Source organism: Nannobrachium achirus (assembly GCF_963921795.1).
Source record: "Nannobrachium achirus genome assembly, chromosome: 3".
NCBI lineage: Eukaryota > Metazoa > Chordata > Actinopteri > Myctophiformes > Myctophidae > Nannobrachium > Nannobrachium achirus.
Window position 1 is genome coordinate 73004556 of NC_137812.1, and position 18809 is coordinate 73023364.

The window sequence follows — 18809 nt, forward strand, 5'->3', positions numbered from 1 at the left end:
CCCCAGCACCACTAGTTGGCTCTGCTATTAGTCTGGGGGGGGGGGGGTTATTATATATCCATCTTCCTGCTCGTAATGGTTAATGATTTTGTTGTCTAATTGTGCTGAGCAGGGAGAATTCATATGATGATAGAAGTTATATAAACGGAGGTAACAGAGGTACCATATGTTTGTTACTCGCTCCAGGAATGCCTGTGTGGTTTTTCGTCAGTATCGCTCCGATCAAGAACGAACAGGAGAAAGTGGTGTTGTTCCTGTGCACCTTCAGTGACATCACTGCCTTCAAGCAGCCAATAGAAGATGACTCTTCAAAAGGTGGGTGGAGCATTAATGGCCCCATTTATAGCTCTGTTGGCTTTTTTTCCAGCGACACAAATAAGGAGAAAATCGACTTTATTTGGCCCTTTATCTGTACCTTGTACTCCTGCCTGCCATTTTGGACTCCATATTGAAAAGAACACCTTTCCTTTCCATTTTATTTTTTTAGGGTTGGGTAAATTTGCCCGTCTGACCAGAGCTCTGACCAGCAGTAAAGGAGTTCTGCAGCAGCTGGCGCCGACCGTCCAGAAAGGAGAGAAAGAGAGAGAGAGCGTCCACAAGCACTCCAGACTGGCAGAGGTATGCCGTTATTAAACATTAATTAACTGTTAATTCACTGTTAATAAACTGTTAATTAACAGTTAACAACCGTCCAGAAAGGAGAGAAAGAGAGAGAGAGCGTCCACAAGCACTCCAGACTGGCAGAGGTATGCCGTTATTAAACATTAATTAACTGTTCATTAACTGTTAATGAACTGTTAATTAACAGTTAACAACCGTCCAGACTGGCAGAGGTATGCCGTTATTTAATTGTTATACAACCATTAACAAGTACCTCCTCCTGATAACCAAAAGCTTTGTATCTTCATGAATGGTAGCCTTTATAGCTCTGACTCCAGACTGGCTGAACACATCTGATCTCATTGGCCAGGTCTAGTCACATGGTCTTGTCTTGTGCTCTACGATTGGCCAGGTCCAGTCACATGGTCTTGTCTTGTGCCCTACGATTGGCCAGGTCCAGTCACATGGTCTTGTCTTGTGCCCTGCGATTGGCCAGGTCCAGTCACATGGTCTTGTCTTCTGCTCTCTGATTGGCCTAGGTCCTCCAGCTGGGTTCAGACATTCTTCCTCAGTACAAACAGGAAGCTCCTGTGACTCCGCCCCACATCATCCTGCACTACTGTCTCTTTAAGACCACCTGGGACTGGATCATCCTGATCCTCACCTTCTACACCGCCATCATGGTCCCTTACAACGTCTCCTTTAAGGTACTGTCCCTTTAAGAGCATCCATCATGGTCCCTTACAACGTCTCCTTTAAGGTACTGTCCCTTTAAGAGCATCCATCATGGTCCCTTACAAAGTCTCCTTTAAGGTACTGTCCCTTTAAGAGCATCCATCATGGTCCCTTACAATGTCTCCTTTAAGGTACTGTCCCTTTAAGAGCATCCATCATGGTCCCTTACAATGTCTCCTTTAAGGTACTGTCCCTTTAAGAGCATCCATCATGGTCCCTTACAATGTCTCCTTTAAGGTACTGTCCCTTTAAGAGCATCTATCAAGGTCTCTTACAATGTCTCCTTTAAGGTACTGTCCCTTTAAGACCCGCCGTCATGGTCCCTTACAACGTCTCCTTATTGCATTACAAACCATTGTAAACAATGGAGCAATAGTCCCAACCATAGACATATGTAACCGAACACAGCTGAGGGCTAGTCATTGATTATTATTATTATTCTTTTTTTTTTTCAATTTCATCTTTTCATTTCATTTGAACGCTGGGAATCATAGCTACAAAATGATACATTGGTTGTGAAGATTGACCCAACAGTTTTGTAGATATGGCTTATAGAGTTATGCCATGCCGAAATACTAGAGCTGAGAAATTCAGCCTTTTAGATGAAATGTAACCTGCAAAATGTGAGGTTTCTCTTCACATTAATTTAAAAAAGTCTTATTTACATGCAGAGTTAAGCTCTGGCGTTTAAGTGAAATGTAGCCTGATATTTATGAAATGCTTTTGTGGCTTTATCACATTTTAGAGAAAAGAAAAAAAAAAGTAATTTCAGGGCTGGTCTAAAGCTGTGCTTTCCGAAATGACTGCCCCTCTGCTATGCTGGGACACATATAAAGGTAGACGCCTCCTCCCTTACAGGGGGCGTTGGTAAAAGAGGATTGGCAAGCCTCCCTATAACTCTATGCAAGCCTCCCTATAACTCTATGCAAGCCTCCCTATAACTCTATGCAAGCCTCCCTATAACTCTATGCAAGCCTCCCTATAACTCTATGCAAGCCTCCCTATAACTCTATGCAAGCCTCCCTATAACTCTATGCAAGCCTCCCTATAACTCTATGCAAGCCTCCCTATAACTCTATGCAAGCCTCCCTATAACTCTATGCAAGCCTCCCTATAACTCTATGCAAGCCTCCCTATAACTCTATGCAAGCCTCCTATAACTCTATGCAAGCCTCCCTATAACTCTATGCAAGCCTCCCTATAACTCTATGCAAGCCTCCCTATAACTCTATGCAAGCCTCCCTATAACTCTATGCAAGCCTCCCTATAACCCTATGCAAGCCTCCCTATAACTCTATGCAAGCCTCCCTATAACTCTATGCAAGCCTCCCTATAACCCTATGCAAGCCTCCCTATAACTCTATGCAAGCCTCCCTATAACTCTATGCAAGCCTCCCTATAACTCTATGCAAGCCTCCCTATAACTCTATGCAAGCCTCCCTATAACTCTATGCAAGCCTCCCTATAACTCTATGCAAGCCTCCCTATAACTCTATGCAAGCCTCCCTATAACTCTATGCAAGCCTCCTATAACTCTATGCAAGCCTCCCTATAACTCTATGCAAGCCTCCCTATAACTCTATGCAAGCCTCCCTATAACTCTATGCAAGCCTCCCTATAACTCTATGCAAGCCTCCCTATAACTCTATGCAAGCCTCCCTATAACTCTATGCAAGCCTCCCTATAACTCTATGCAAGCCTCCCTATAACTCTATGCAAGCCTCCCTATAACTCTATGCAAGCCTCCCTATAACTCTATGCAAGCCTCCGGAATTCTGAGGCGGGGCTCTTGGGAATTCTGAAGGACGCTTCCTTGTGCGTCACAGAACGGGATGCTCGGTAGGCCAATCAGATGCAGGACTGGCGGGACTCCCTCTTTCCCATTGGAGGGGGCAGAGTGCCTTCCGCAGTTCCACAGTTACGCACTACCGCCGTCTTGTTTTACCAGTCGCGCCAATGAACTGCAGCGGCAGAGGAGGCATCTAGCTTTTTATATCTGTGGTCCCAACATATGAGTTATCTTCCACCATTGAATTTCTTTTGACCAAATTGACAAATGGGCAGATGACAACGTCAACATTCAAAAGAAGGGCTACAGTAACTGGAGTGATGGGTTCATCTATGATATTCAAGGTAATTTAGGTTGCAATGTGTACAAAGATTTTTTGTTGTTAGATTGTTTCAGGATTAACATGTAAAAAATCAGTACTGTATCGTAAAAAAATACGATACAGTAAGTTAATATGATGGCGGAGCAAGCACTGCACAGATACTGTAGCAGGTCCCTAAACCTAACCCCTATGGGAGTGTCGCCACTCCGACAATAAGAAGTCAATTTCGGAGTGGCGACATGTCGGAATGGAGAGAGCCTCCCCAGGTCTTTGTATACAGTAACATTGCAAGCTAACTCAACTTGAATATTGTGGATGTACCCTTCAATCCAGTTACGGTAGCCCTTCTTTGGAATCCGTTTGGGGATGTTGACGTTGTCGTCTGGGGAGCGTGTCGCTATTTCGACGTGTCATTTGTTCGACGGCCCGCAATTTCGACGCGCCGATAGTTCGACTTAGAGATTTCGGCGCCGCTGTTTCGACGGCACCCTTTTTCGAAAAAAAGGACGGCAATGTTTCGACACGACAACTGTCCGACACAACAACAGTTCGACAAGACGGCACGGTATTGCGACAAGGCAGCACGGTATTTCGACAATGAAAAAACAAGTCTCTCAGCGACACGCTCCCCCCGACAGACTCATGGTGCCAACGCTCCAGCCTCCAGTAGGAGCGAGCAACCCGGTTGTAGGTCTAGGCTAGGCTATTTGTTGTTCTGCCTATATACATAGGCCTACTGTGTTTTATCCGTCCGTCCGTCCGTCCGTCCGTCCGTCCGTCCGTCCGTCTGTCTGTCTCTGTCTCTCTCTCTCCCTCTCTTTCTTTCTCTCTCGTCTCTCTCTCTCCCTCACTCACTCACTCACACATACGCAAAGACGAACCACAATTTTCTGTGGAGACCGGGTTGCAATGCACACACACACACACACACACACACACACACACACACACACACACACACACACACACACACACACACACTATTTTTGCGCATGTGACCTTGTACTTGTTTAAAAAAAACTCCATGCTCTGCAGCTTTCTATTGGACACAGACCGGCAGGTTCATATGTGCATATAGGCCTGAGTATATTATATGGGGCTAGTACATTTTGCACCCATATTACTGTCATGTCTTAATAATATGTTGCTTTTAACAAGTAAGCTAAGTGATTGGTGGAGCCTGCTGCGCACTGACTGTGGCCATTCATTAGGCTACTCTTAAACAGGGCCGTGCAGTCCATACAGGCAAAATAGGCAGCCCCACACAGGCTGGGGGCCTCATTATTATAATTTTTTTAACCAACATGGGCATGGGCCCCCGTTGAGGGGCCTCATTATTATAATTTTTATAACCAACATGGGCATGGGCCCCCGTTGAGCTGTTGAACAGAGAACAGTTGAAGTGAGGGTTAACATGAAACAATTGCTTTGGACATATTAGCTCATTAGAATCTGAAAAGAGCTTGGCTCTCAAAGGTGCAGACCAGATAACAATGGCCCCTAATCACCCAAGCAGTTTCTTCATGTGTGTTCTGTGATGTCACATACATCTTTAAAGTGATCCCTGACTAGTAAGCCATGTAGGCCTTAATATGTTATAATAACCCTCTTTAAAGTGATCCCTGACTAATACGACAAATATGCCTTAATACATTATAATTGTCCTCTATAACTACAATGTATAATTAAAAACACCTCAATTATTGTATTTCTTCTAGAAATAGCTAATCTTTCACTCAATAGGGGAAATGCCCGTCGCAAGTTGATGATGTCATAAATGTCAAGTGTGATCTATCCCTATGGAATTTATGGCATGCATGTGAAAATAAAAACAAACTTAATACTTCCTATGGTTAATATGAGCATCAAATCAATATTTCAAATGTGTTTGTGTTTTGTTTTTTTTGCACATGCATGCCATAAAAATGACACCTGACATTTATGACATCATCAACTTGCGACAGGCATTTCCCCTACTGAGTGAAAGATTAGCTATTTCTAGAAGAAATACAATATTTAAGGTGTTTTTAATTTTACATTGTAGTTATAGAAGACAATTATAATGTATTAACTCATTTTGTGCCCGCGATTTTCGGTCGCAATGATGTCCAGAGTGCCTCACGCAGGCTCCATCCGCTTGCACTCTCTTATTTTGAAAGCCAGAAGTGCCACAGCGTGATCACTTCCGGTCTGACGTCATCGGGTCGTGCGCCGGAACCGATCATTGTTTACGTGGTGCCATGCTGGATTGCAATGGAGCGTTTATACATGTGTTATATAAGCGAGCATCTGCCTCCATCTTCGCTTCTAAAGTGTTGTTTTGAGATAATGGACATTAAAGATGAGATCGGCCGTCCACCTCAATGTTATGGGATGACTATTGTGTGCTCGTGGAGCCGTGATGATGACAAATCAGCGCGGATTTTCGTCTCCGGACATCCGGCCATTCTACTCGGTAATGTACTCAACGTTACAGTAATTTATTACTTTTTGCGCGACATCACGCATTCGGCACTGTAAGTACTCTAGTAATTATTGCGTGACATCACGCAAACGGCACTAGATGAGTTAAGACATATTTGTCGTATTAGTCAGGGATCACTTTAACCAAAATATACCATTTAAAACACTTACAATATATTCCTTTGAGAGAAAAAAAGTTATATTTTCAACCCATGGGGGGAGCCATTGCACTGTTCGTCGCATGTAGTGATGACGGTCGTAGAAGATACATTTTGGCTGGACGGGCCAATTTAAAATGGCGGTGTAAATACGTTTTAGATGTTGAATTAAACACTTTACTAACCCGGCAAAACATCCTACTTGATTGAACAGAACAGAAAAGCACCACACTACTAACTACAGTTAATCTGAGCTTCAAGACAATGTTTTAAATATTGTAAAGAGAACGTTCTTTTGACGTTCCATATTAACCTTATGGCCCGACCAGCCAAAATGTATCTTCTACGTCATCACTGCATGCGACGAACAGTGCAATGGCTCCCCCCATGGGTTGAAAATATAACTTTTTTTCTCTCAAAGGAATATATTGTAAGTGTTTTAAATGGTATATTTTGGTTAAAGAGGGTTATTATAACATACTAGAAGCTTCGGGCGGCCCAGCGTCTAGTCGGCGACTAGACGCTTTAATGCAAACCCCATTATACCTGTTTTCATAGGACCCGTTTTGACCATCTGTCTGCCTGTGTCCATTTATGCCCATATATGGAGATATCTGTATCTGTCTGTCTGTCTGTCTGTCTGTCAGCGTCCATTTTATGTCCATATATGGAGATCACTGCAGTTATAGTTCTGGGTCCATTTTATGCCCATATATGGAGATATCTGTCTATCTGCGTCCATTTTATGCCCATATATGGAGTATCTGTCTGTGCCTCCAACTGTGTTGCAGACACAGTGCCGGTTCCCCCTTTAATGCAAACCTCATTATACCTGTTGTCATAGGACCCGTTTTGAACATCTGTTTGCCTGTGTCCATTTATGCCCATATATGGAGATATCTGTATCTGTCTGTCTGCGTCCATTTTATGCCCATATATGGAGATCTTTGACCATCTGTTTGCCTCTGTCCATTTATGTCCATATATGGAGATATCTGTATCTGTCTGTCTGCAATCCATTTTATGCCCATATATGGGGGCATTCATTTTATGCCCATATATGGAGAACGCGCGTGCCCGTGGGACGAACGGTTCTCGAGATACGCGGATTACATACATACATACACACTCACAGAGATTTTTTGTTGACTCATGTGGCGTACGTGATGTCAGAGCCTTTTATGAAGTGATGTCACAATGAGTCAGAGCTTTCGTCGATTTCCTCCGGAACAGCCTGATGTCAACAATCAACCCCGCATAAGGAGATTCCGAACGTTTCGCGCCGGTTCGGGAAAACCGCGCGTCGGGTCGGGTCGAGACCCGGCACTGCACTCCGTGCCGCGGCAGGGAACACGCGTGCCGAATCTGAAGCCGGTGGGACGAACGGTTCTCGAGATACGCGGATTACAGACACACAGACAGACAGACAGACAGACAGACAGACACGCAGAGACTTCTCGCATTTATAGATAGATTAAGGCCTACATGGCTTACTTGTCAGGGATCACTTTAAGAGGCAGGGGCGTGCAGAGACATTTTGAAGGGGGGGTGCTCAAGTGAAAAAAAGGGCACCTTGTGGAACCATCGACTACCTAGTAGTTGCATTGGTAATTCAGTGTTGGGGGGGGGGGGGGGGGGGATTTGAATGATGTCAAGTGGGCACTTACACATACATTACATGAGTTAACAGGTTCAGACAATGGTCTATTGATATGCATACATGCCATGCTGTGACATATCTAATAGGTATTGATATGCATGTATAAATTCATTGAATAACCGATTAACCATTTAATTAAGTGTGCCTGCCATGCAATGCAATGGCAAAACACTTATTGTAATCCGCCATACTTAAGTCATTAATTAATTAAGTCTTTCGCCACGAATTTCTGCACGTAATAACTGCCGCACAATTTACGCCACCGCCGCAATATATACATCAAAACGTGCGGCTCGGCCGGGAATGGTGTGCTATTACTTTTCTTTCCGATCCGCGTTACCATTGCGACGTAATTCGCAAAAAACGACGCCAAAAAACCCCATTGACTTAGAATGGGGGAAACTTCGGCACGTAATAACTGCCGCACGATTTACGCCACCCCCGCAATATATACATCAAAATGTGCGGCTCGGCCGGGAATGGTGTGCTATTACTTTTCTTTCCGGTCCGCTTTACGATTGCGATGTAATTCGCAAAAAACAACGCCCAAAAACTCCATTGACTTTGAATGGGGGACTCCGAAAAAAACCCAGAAACTTTGGCGCCACATAACTCTGCCATACTTTTGCCTAGCAACGTCATTTAAAATGTAAAATGCTCACACAACTTTGGTCTTTTTCCGACCAATAGGGATGAGCTGTAATTGATTAAGCCTCGCCCCCTCTTTAACAGGAAGTGCCCTTCACCAAACAGGAAGTGCCTCTATAACTCATGAACCGTTTGTCGTACAGACTTGCGGCTGGTGTCATACCTTTTCTTTTTTTCTCAAATTTTTTTTTCTCAATTTTTTTTTTCTCAAATTTTTTTTTTCTCAAATTTTTTTTTCTCAAATTTTTTTTTTCTCAAAATTTTTTTTTTCTCAAAAATTTTTTTTCTCAAATTTTTTTTTCTCAAATTTTTTTTTCTCAAATTTTTTTTCTCAAATTTTTTTTTCTCAAAAATTTTTTTTCTCAAAAATTTTTTTTTCTCAAATTTTTTTTCTCAAATTTTTTTTTCTCAATTTTTTTCTCAAAATTTTTTTTTTCTCAAAAAATTTTTTTTCTCAATTTTTTTCTCTAATTTTTTTTTTCTCAAAAAAATTTTTTCTCAATTTTTTTTTTCTCAAAAATTTTTTTTCTCAAAATTGTTTTCTCAAAATTATTTTTTTCTCAAAAATTTTTTTTCTCACATTTTTTTTTCTCACAATTTTTTTTTCAAAATTTCTTTTTCTCAAAAAAGTTTTTTTCTCAAATTTTTTTTCTCACACAACAATTTTTTCTCAAAAAACTGTCGTTAAAGTGCGACCCGTGATAACGGCCAAAAATGCTCCAAAACGCCACTAATTAGTCGAAATGGCTGACTTCCTGTTTGGTTTCTGATTGGCTGCTGGCCTTGTGACGTGGGTAGAGCTGCGAGGGCCTGGTCATCGCTGCTTGCAGCTTTAATTCATTAATCGTCCATGACCTTAATTGGGGCCTATTTCGCCAAACAGGAAGTGCCCCTCACCAAACAGGAAGTGACCCTTGATCTCGTGAACCGTTTGTCATACAGACACGCGGGTTGCGTCAAATGAAATAACGCTAATGCTAACACCAACCGCTACACAAGGTTGCACAGACTTAGCGAGCTGCAGGCACACTTAAAATTTCTTAGAAATTTTCTCTTCTAGTCTACTATAGTCCCTGAAAATCGCAGGCCCCCCTGCAAGTGAAAATCGCAGGGCCCCCCTTTTGCAAATGATGGAGTTCTATCCGTCCGTCATTCAAGGTTATATGAGATACATAAAGGTTTCCTGTGTAAATAAGCCGAAAAGCTTACTAGGATCTCCTTTTAGATGACCTTGGCTTGTACCAGTGAACTGTACTGTCATGAAACTGTACTTTTAATAGTCTTCAATCAATCAATCAATCTATCTGGAAGAAGTTGCACATGAAATCTGCAGCCGCACAGAGGCACTCCAACAAGACCACTCTGACAAGCTAAATGCTGGATGCAGTAAATGTATTTGTCTGCATAAAGGCAATAATTGAAGTAGCTATGAATTGAAATATAACTAGAAAAGAAAATTTCGAAGAAATTTTAAGTGTGCCTGCAGCTCGCTAAGTGTGTGCAACCTTGTATGTGTTAACATTAGCATCTTTGTTAGCATTAGCATTTGTTAGCATTAGCATGTGTTAGCATTAGCAATATGGTTTCTTGTTTTTAAGAAATAGGCTCCTCCCACAAGTTCCGCAAGGCGATTACGTTGTCCCGTCGCTCCCGAGATCGTTTGTGTTTCGTTTTGAGAGGGTCGTTCCCCCTGAAAAACACGTTTTGGCATGAAACGGTTACGTTTTGCGCGTTTGTGGTGCCCCCTATGGGTCGAAGTGGAAATTCTTTTGGGTATATGTTCAGTATAGCGCCCCCCACTTGTGGTTAAAATTTGGTGTTGACTGGATGTTTCATTTGTGATTTATGGCTACTTCTTACAAAACGGGCTCCTCCCGCTAACTTTGGAACCCTGTTACGGAAGAACGGTATGGACTATCAAAATATCGTTTAAATATGTTTATCGCATGAGCAGTGACGGCTCCAGAAAATTATGACTGGGGGGGCTATGGGGGAGCCGACTTTTTTAGAGCAGGGGCGAATGAATTTTGGCAACAAATAATAATGAATAACACTAATACAACAAACGAGATTCAATGATCCTAATTTAAGGGGCCACATAAAGAAAATACACGTTACAAATTGTTTATTGTTAATAATAGGGTTGTCATTCGATTAAAAAATGTGATCCCATTAATCACATGATTGTCCATAGTTAATCGCACGATTAATCGCAATTAATCGCATATTTTGTATTTGTTCTAAATCTACCTTAAACAGATATTAATACTCATATCAACATGGGAGTAGACAAATAGCATACTTGCTTTATGCAAATACAGCATATTTATTATTATTTGGAATAATAACAAATACTGTCCATAATACGCCTAACAAACATACAACAACTTGAGAAAATATCTGCTTCCATTAGGACAGATTAATAGTGAAAGGACCACCGCTCATCGAGGTGCTGCATGCCTGAAGGTCTATGACCAAAAGCTTGCACTTTAATAACTGAAAATAAAGAACATGATTTTGCTCACTTTTGAGTGTGCGGAGGCTCCCTTGAATCTTTCATTAGGACAGATTTAAAATAAACTTGGCATTCAATCACTAAACCTCAGCATCCCTATTCTAAGGGGATATTCACCAAAAGTAGCAGATTTAAAAGCTCATTACAAGATGCTACAAGAGCTTGTAGATCGGCTATTTTTGGTGAAGAGAATTGGTTTATAAATATAACTCAAGTACAGTGCAACTCAGGGGTGTTTTACAAAGCAAGCATGAGGCATTAGAGGGTCTGAATTGGTTTAACTGAAGTAATATTGATACATTCTAAATATTATCAAAGTATTCTGAGGCACCCTGGACTGGTGTTATTGGGCACCCTAGTTCACTATGAGAAACCCAGCTGTTATGATGTAGAGTGTACTAGAGACACTGATGGCTCGTTGGAGATGTGTGGCACACAAGCCATAGTCAGCCAGACTTAACCGATTTCAGCCGGATTTGGGCCATAACAGGGCCCAAACCTGTTTGCCACTGAGGCAGCCAACTGGTGACACTCTTAACTGCTAACCACTGTATGTGGGTTCTCTGGCTGTTGTTGCAAGCATTTGGTGGTCACTGTTAGCATGTTGGTGCGGGGGTCTGGGGAGGCAGAGCACTGTATAATAAAGGACGTCGTAGGCTACTATGTGCTCGTGTACAATTTGGAGCGTTCCTATTCTTGGGAGCGTGTGTGTGTCTGGGGCTCGCACTGTCTGCAGATGTGCCGTTTCAACACTTCGGTATTTGATGCGCGTGATGCCGTGAGCGGTGATATTGTGGTTGTCTGCTGCTGCAAAAATCTCCGCCGTTTTGTCTGTCTCATACATAGAGTTATGGGGTCTCATACTATGACTAGCCCTGCTGCTAGCCGCATCACACACTGACTGACTGTTTATAGTTATCTTGACAGCCACCAGGAAGTAGACTAAATAGTGTTACATTTTCAGGAACCAATCCAAGACTACCCCTAGCAGCACGCAAGATCATGTGACATGCAGACTCATAGCAAATAATTATCTTTATAGAAAATACATTTTATTGTATGATTTTACATAGAAGCAAGTCCATTTTCTTTCACATATTTATTATCTTTTATTTATTTATTCTGTAAATATTTTTCATTACAATTGGGTCTGTGGGGAGGGGGGGCTGAGCAGGGGCTAAGCCTCCACTAGAGGGGGCTAGAGCCCTCCCCCGCCCCCCCCTGAAGCCGTCCCTGCGCATGAGTCCATAGATCGTGTGTATCGATTTTTGTGACATTTGGAGAAAATATGTAGGAAAAGGAGAAAAAAGTGTGTTTTGAAGAAAATTCAAAATGGCGGAAAATCTATCCTGACGCAAATGGGCGTGGCCTATATGAGGAGATGCGTCATGACCCACGGAATCCAGGGAAAAAGGAATTTTAATTTTCCGACCCACGGTTCAAGAGTTACAGGCCGAAAGGTAAAGTGGACTGTTATAGCGCCACCATGAGGCCAACTGACGAAATATTTTTTTATTTAATCCTTGATATCATTATAAATCTCCTCTCCAAGTTTTGAAACTGTAGCCCCTATGGTTTGCGAGAAAAAAAATATTGAATGTGAGTTTTTGCGATTCCCATTATAAGTCAATGGGTAAAATTAATTCACTAATAAATTAATATCAATTAAACGATACAACTTTTCTCTTAGAAAAGTAATAGCACACCATTCCCGGCCGAGCCGCACGTTTTGATGTATATATTGCGGCGGTGGCGTAAATTGTGCGGCAGTTATTAGCGCACCAAATTTGCAAGAACGTTACTTACTTACTTAAGTATGGCGGATTACAATAAGTGTTTTGCCATTGCATGGCAGGCACACTTAATTAACAGGCTGCCTGTGGACACACATCCATTTACATGTATTTATTGTGAGACAAAGGTTGAGAACCACTGCAAAACAGGCACTTAAAAGTTATTCTTGTTCTTATTATCATTAAGGTAGTTAGTTATTTGTAGGTAATAACTCTGATATTCCCATTATGTTATCTTGTAGCTATAAAAATTCATGTGAGAGTGAAGCACAATTGCTTTTTCTTATTTTGTTTATATGGAATTATTTTTGAAAAAATGCTAGTTTGCATTAAACTCATGATTTATTTTCTCATATCTTAATTATTTGAAAATATTTTCAAATAATTAAAAACAAAAGTTTAGGAAACCAAATGTAAACAGGCATTTACTTGCGACTCCTAGAAATTGGTCCGCAACCCACACATGGGTCCCGTAAAGCTTATCCCGTAAAGATTACTTTATCCCACGTCCTCAGGTAATATGAGAGAGAGAGAGAGAGAGAGAGAGAGAGAGAGAGAGAGAGAGAGAGAGAGAGACGAGAAAGACGAGAAAGAACAAAACACTATATAGCGAGGCAGATAAAGTGCATATTACAGGTGAATCGTTCACTTGCGGATACAAGCACCAAAATTGGCACACATACTCCTTAGGCATTGCTCTTTTCAGAAAACCATCTGGCCAAAAAAAAAATCAAGATGGCGGCCAATTTTCATGATGGCCGCCATTGAATATACAGTAATCTTGCATTCTGCAATAAAATCCCATAGACTTGTCCTATTTGAATGATTTTGGTGTCAAATCATACATTTATCACTATGTAGAATCCAAATTTGGACCCATGGACTTACTCACTGGCTTCCTTGTACTATATATCAGTCCCGGAATCCTAATATTCCGCTAAATTAGAGGTTTGTGTTATGTCTGACTCAGGTAAAATGGGTGGTAGTGTATATCTTAGTATTGTTAGAGGTTTATAGTGTGTATGTGTGTGTGTGTGTGTGTGTGTGTGTGTGTGTGTGTGTGTGTGTGTGGGGGGGGGGGGGGTGGTAATGTAGTAATGTAGTAACTCAACAGAGCGGTTTTCAATGCACAGCGGCTGACGCGGCTAAAATGCATGGTAGATATAATAGCGCCGTGGGATCACTCTTTGTCTAGTCTCTATTCTTCGACCTTTTCGACTTGGGTAACCCTGCCAGGAGTACAAGACTCCTGCCGACATAGCTCTGGGGGTCATGGAGACAGGCAAACTGCCTCACCACGATCAGGTGATGATCCCGTCGAGGCAGGAGGTAGGTTTTTTTTTTGTCTTTGTTGCTGGCAACTCTCTGCAATGGGTGGGAGCTCAGTCCAATCAATCTGCCACAGATCTCCTTTCTTGGTCCAGCCCCAGTTGTCAGGAGTCTGCATTTCTGGTTGACATACTGTTGACTGACTCCAGATGCAGTCCGCTTGATAGGAAGCGCACTTCACATGTTGCTTCAGTGCTGCTTGCGTTGGAGGAATGGCTTCGTATGGCCTCTGCTTCCGAGCAAACAAGTCCAACCTCGCATCATTGACACCTTCAGCTGTGCTGGATCGGTCGTACATCATGACCACAAACTTCTCCAAGGTTTTCAGGTCTTCATCATCCACTACAGGTGGGTAATGGCTGAGTTTGCTGAAGACACCGGAAGCCTCATCACAAACATTCCAGGTTTGCCACGCAGACTTCTTCCCCTTTCCGCGGAATGCTGAAACAACATCGCAGCCAGTGAAGGCATGGAAGAAGAGCATCCCTTTGCTCTTTTCTGCAAGAGTGCAACACAGGTCATGAACAGGAATCCACTTTAAGTTCTGTCTTTGGCCAAAGGCAACCCACAACTGCTGCAGACCGAGCTCCTGAAGTGCCTGCAGAACACTGACTGCGATGACAACAACATCTGTGTCGTTGGCTTTGACCATGATGACCTTGCTGCCTGCTTCTGTGGCATGCCTGGCATGCACAAAGATCCGTGTGTCCGCTTCTTCGTGACTGCATGGTGCCACCCCAGCCAGATTGATAGTGCGTGGGGTGGTCTGTCCACCAGTTCTACAAAAAGGGCTCTTCACCACATCAGCCATGGACAACATAGACCACAACCCCACTGTAACGACAGCGACTACTTCTTTCCATGGAACCAGCATCTCTGTTTTTCAGCATCCAACCAGAGAAGACAATGGTGAAGGACGTGGACAGCTGAAGTTCAGAGAAGAGAAAGTGAAGAAAGTCCCAGAACTTCCAGACTCCTTCACCAATGTCCGGCCGGCCTTCTTCACCAAGAAGAAACCCTCTCCTCCCCAGAGTGTTGTGACACTCCCAGACACCAGTCTGCTGAGGCCACATCTACTATGGAGTATGAGTGGCTGGAGAAAGTGACTTTGACAGATGGGCCGGTGGATGTGACTTGGTCTGCCCACCATGCTTCACAGAAGAGAGGAGTGCCATTTGAGGTCAGCATTACATCACTTTTGCCTCTGCTGCGAGATCAGGCCCACTCTGTTGCTACAGTCAAGCATGTGATGGACAAGATCAAGGACATAGTGACATTACTGAACCCCGACCAGGTGCCAGTCATTGCTGCTGACCAGCCAATATATGCAGTAGCTCGGTCTGCAGCAGTTGTGGGTTGCCTTTGGCCAAAGACAGAACTTAAAGTGGATTCCTGTTCATGACCTGTGTTGCACTCTTGCAGAAAAGAGCAAAGGGATGCTCTTCTTCCATGCCTTCACTGGCTGCGATGTTGTTTCAGCATTCCGCGGAAAGGGGAAGAAGTCTGCGTGGCAAACCTGGAATGTTTGTGATGAGGCTTCCGGTGTCTTCAGCAAACTCAGCCATTACCCACCTGTAGTGGATGATGAAGACCTGAAAACCTTGGAGAAGTTTGTGGTCATGATGTATGACCGATCCAGCACAGCTGAAGGTGTCAATGATGCGAGGTTGGACTTGTTTGCTCGGAAGCAGAGGCCATACGAAGCCATTCCTCCAACGCAAGCAGCACTGAAGCAACATGTGAAGCGCGCTTCCTATCAAGCGGCCTCCATCTGGAGTCAGTCAACAGTATGTCAACCAGAAATGCAGACTCCTGACAACTGGGGCTGGACCAAGAAAGGAGATCTGTGGCAGATTGATTGGACTGAGCTCCCACACATTGCAGAGAGTTGCCAGCAACAAAGACAAAAAAAACCTACCTCACCATGATCACCTGATCGTGGTGAGGCAGTTTGCGTGTCTCCATGACCCTCAGAGCTATGTCGGCAGGAGTCTTGTACTCCTGGCAGGGTTACCCAAGTCGAAAAGGTCGAAGAATAGGGACTAGACAAAGAGTGATCCCACGGCGCTATTATATCTACCATGCATTTTAGCCGCGTCAGCCGCTGTGCATTGAAATCCGCTCTGTTGAGTTACTACATTACCACCCCCCCCCCCCCCCCCACACACACACACACACACACACACACACACACACACACACGCACACACACACACACACACACACACTATAAACCTCTAACAATACTAAGATATACACTACCACCCATTTTACCCGAGTCAGACATAACACAAACCTCTAATTTAGCAGAATATTAGGATTCCGGGACTGATATATGGTACAAGGAAGCCAGTGAGTAAGTCCATGGGTCCAAATTTGGATTCTACATAGTGAAAAATGTATGATTTGACACCAAGATCATTCAAATAGGCCAGGTCTATGGTATTTTATTGCGGAATGCAAGATTACTGTATATTCAATGGCGGCCATCTTGAAAAATGGGCGCCATCTTGAAATTTTATTTGGCCAGATGGTTTTATGAAAAGAGCAATCCCTAAGGAGTATGTGTGCCAATTTTGGTGCTTGTATCCGCAAGTGAACGATTATTTCTGTTATCTGCCCGGCTATATAGGGTCGGGGGAGGTAAGGCTGGGTTAGGAGCGATGAGCGTGTGTGTGAGAGAGACTTTTTTTTCTTTTTTTTTTGTCGAAATACGTGCAGCCTTGTCAAAACCGTGCCGGCCAGTCGAAAGACCGTGCCGCCCTGTCGAAAGACCGGCGTCAGTTTTTTCTAAAAAACGTGCCGTCGAAACAGCGGCGCCGGAATCTCGCGGACCCTAAGTCGAACTATCGGCGCGTCGAAGTTGCGGGCCGTCGAACATTTGGCACGTCGAAAAAGCGAGATTTCCCCTGTCGTCTGCCCATTTGTCAATTTGGTCAAAATAAATTGGTTGAACAAAACTCCAATTTTGGGACCATCGCTCCATTGTTTACTCAGACGTGTTGCCAGAACTTGCCGCCCCATGTGGTGACGCAATCCAAGATGGCCTCGGTGTAAACATGGTCAATAGCAACCACACTGATAACATGGTTTTATGGTGTGGTCTCAGACTAAACGGTGTAAACATGGTCAATAGCAACCACACTGATAACATGCTTTTATGGTGTGGTCTCAGACTAAACGACCACACTAACATGGTTGTATGGTTCCAGACTAAACGACCACACTAACATGGTTGTATGGTTCCAGACTAAACGACCACACTAACATGGTTGTATGGTTCCAGACTAAACGACCACACTAACATGGTTCTATGGTTCCAGACTAAACAACCACACTAACATGGTTGTATGGTTCCAGACCAAACAACCACACTAACATGGTTCTATGGTTCCAGACTAAACAACCACACTAACATGGTTCTATGGTTCCAGACCAAACAACCACACAAACATGGTACTATGGTTCCGGACCAAACAACCACACTAACATGGTTCTATGGTTCCGGACCAAACAACCACACTAACATGGTTCTTGTTTCCAGACCAAACAGAACAACGTGTCCTGGTTGGTTCAGTAATAATAACATGGTTCTATGTTTCCAGACCAAACAGAACAACGTGTCCTGGTTGGTTCAGTAATAATAACATGGTTCTATGTTCTATTGATCCCCAGGGATCAATAGTAGGACCAATTCTGTTTTCTCTGTTCATAAACGACCTACCTGATGTATGTAAAGATGTACATATCCAGATGTACGCAGATGATGCGGTTATACTGACTCATGGAAAGAGCTATGCAGAGGTGTCAACGGTTTTAACTTCTGTTCTGACCAGCGTTCAGGACTGGCTTACAGACTCATGCCTGCTCCTGAATGCAAAAAAGACGGTCTGCATGGCTTTTTCCAAAAGACCAGTTGTGATGGAGTCATCAAATGTGTTTCTGGGTGGAGAGGAACTTGAACTTGTGCCAGAGTTCAAGTACCTCGGGGTCATGTTAGACTCAACCCTAACCTTTAAAAAACATGTAAAAAAGGTTACAAACACAATCAAGTTCAACCTTCAGAACTTTAAACAAATCAGACCTTGTTTGGCAGTTAGTGCTGCTAAATCTTATCTCCAATGCATGATCCAATCACACATTGAGTACTGTTTCACAAACTGGTCTTGCACAGGTATAACGATTCTCAAACCCATTGAACAGCTATATAAGAGTGCGCTTAAGGTATTCGATAGGAAACCCCGCTCATATCACCATTGTAATATTCTTCAGAGGTACCGTTTTTTGAGTTTCGCTAATTTTAAGGTATTTAAACAGGTCAGTATCATATATAAGACCCTAAATGGTCTATGCCCACCTCCCCTAAAGGAATTCATAAAAAGGAAGCCCGATAGAGGACTCAATACTAGAGCAATCACTAGAGGGGATTGCGAAGTACCGTACCGGGTAACCGCTTTTGGAAAAAACACCCTTTCAGTGCAGGGATGTTCAATCTGGAATGACCTACCTCTAACAATAAGAGACTGTTTGTCATTTCCATCCTTCAAGTTCAATCTAAAAAAATGGTTAGTTGACAATCAAACCTGTGACCATGTATAGTTTTAAGAGTACAGCCCATGTCATGTACGTATATTTTTAAACTTTTCTTTTCTAATGTAGGGTACTGTTAGTAATATGTGTTGTTTTTGTTGTTTTCTCTTGGTTGAGGAAAAATAGTATTTGTATGTATGTTCTTAGGCGCCCTCTCCTAATGTAGGGTTACTGTTTGTTGGTATGTATTGTTTTGTCTTCATGTGG

General features: G+C 43.0%; 1 protein-coding gene across 1 annotated transcript in view; it reads left to right on the plus strand.

The window, feature by feature from the left end:
* The window catches only part of LOC308282436 (voltage-gated delayed rectifier potassium channel KCNH1-like), a gene marked incomplete at both ends in the record, with an annotated part of 39238 nt that overhangs the window by 3123 nt on the left and 17306 nt on the right, over positions 1–18809 (plus strand). The window contains 3 exons of the mRNA XM_080722781.1: positions 187–315; positions 488–618; positions 1140–1307. Coding sequence (XP_080578907.1) covers positions 187–315; positions 488–618; positions 1140–1307 — 428 coding nt within the window. The remainder of the gene's footprint in view (positions 1–186; positions 316–487; positions 619–1139; positions 1308–18809) is intronic.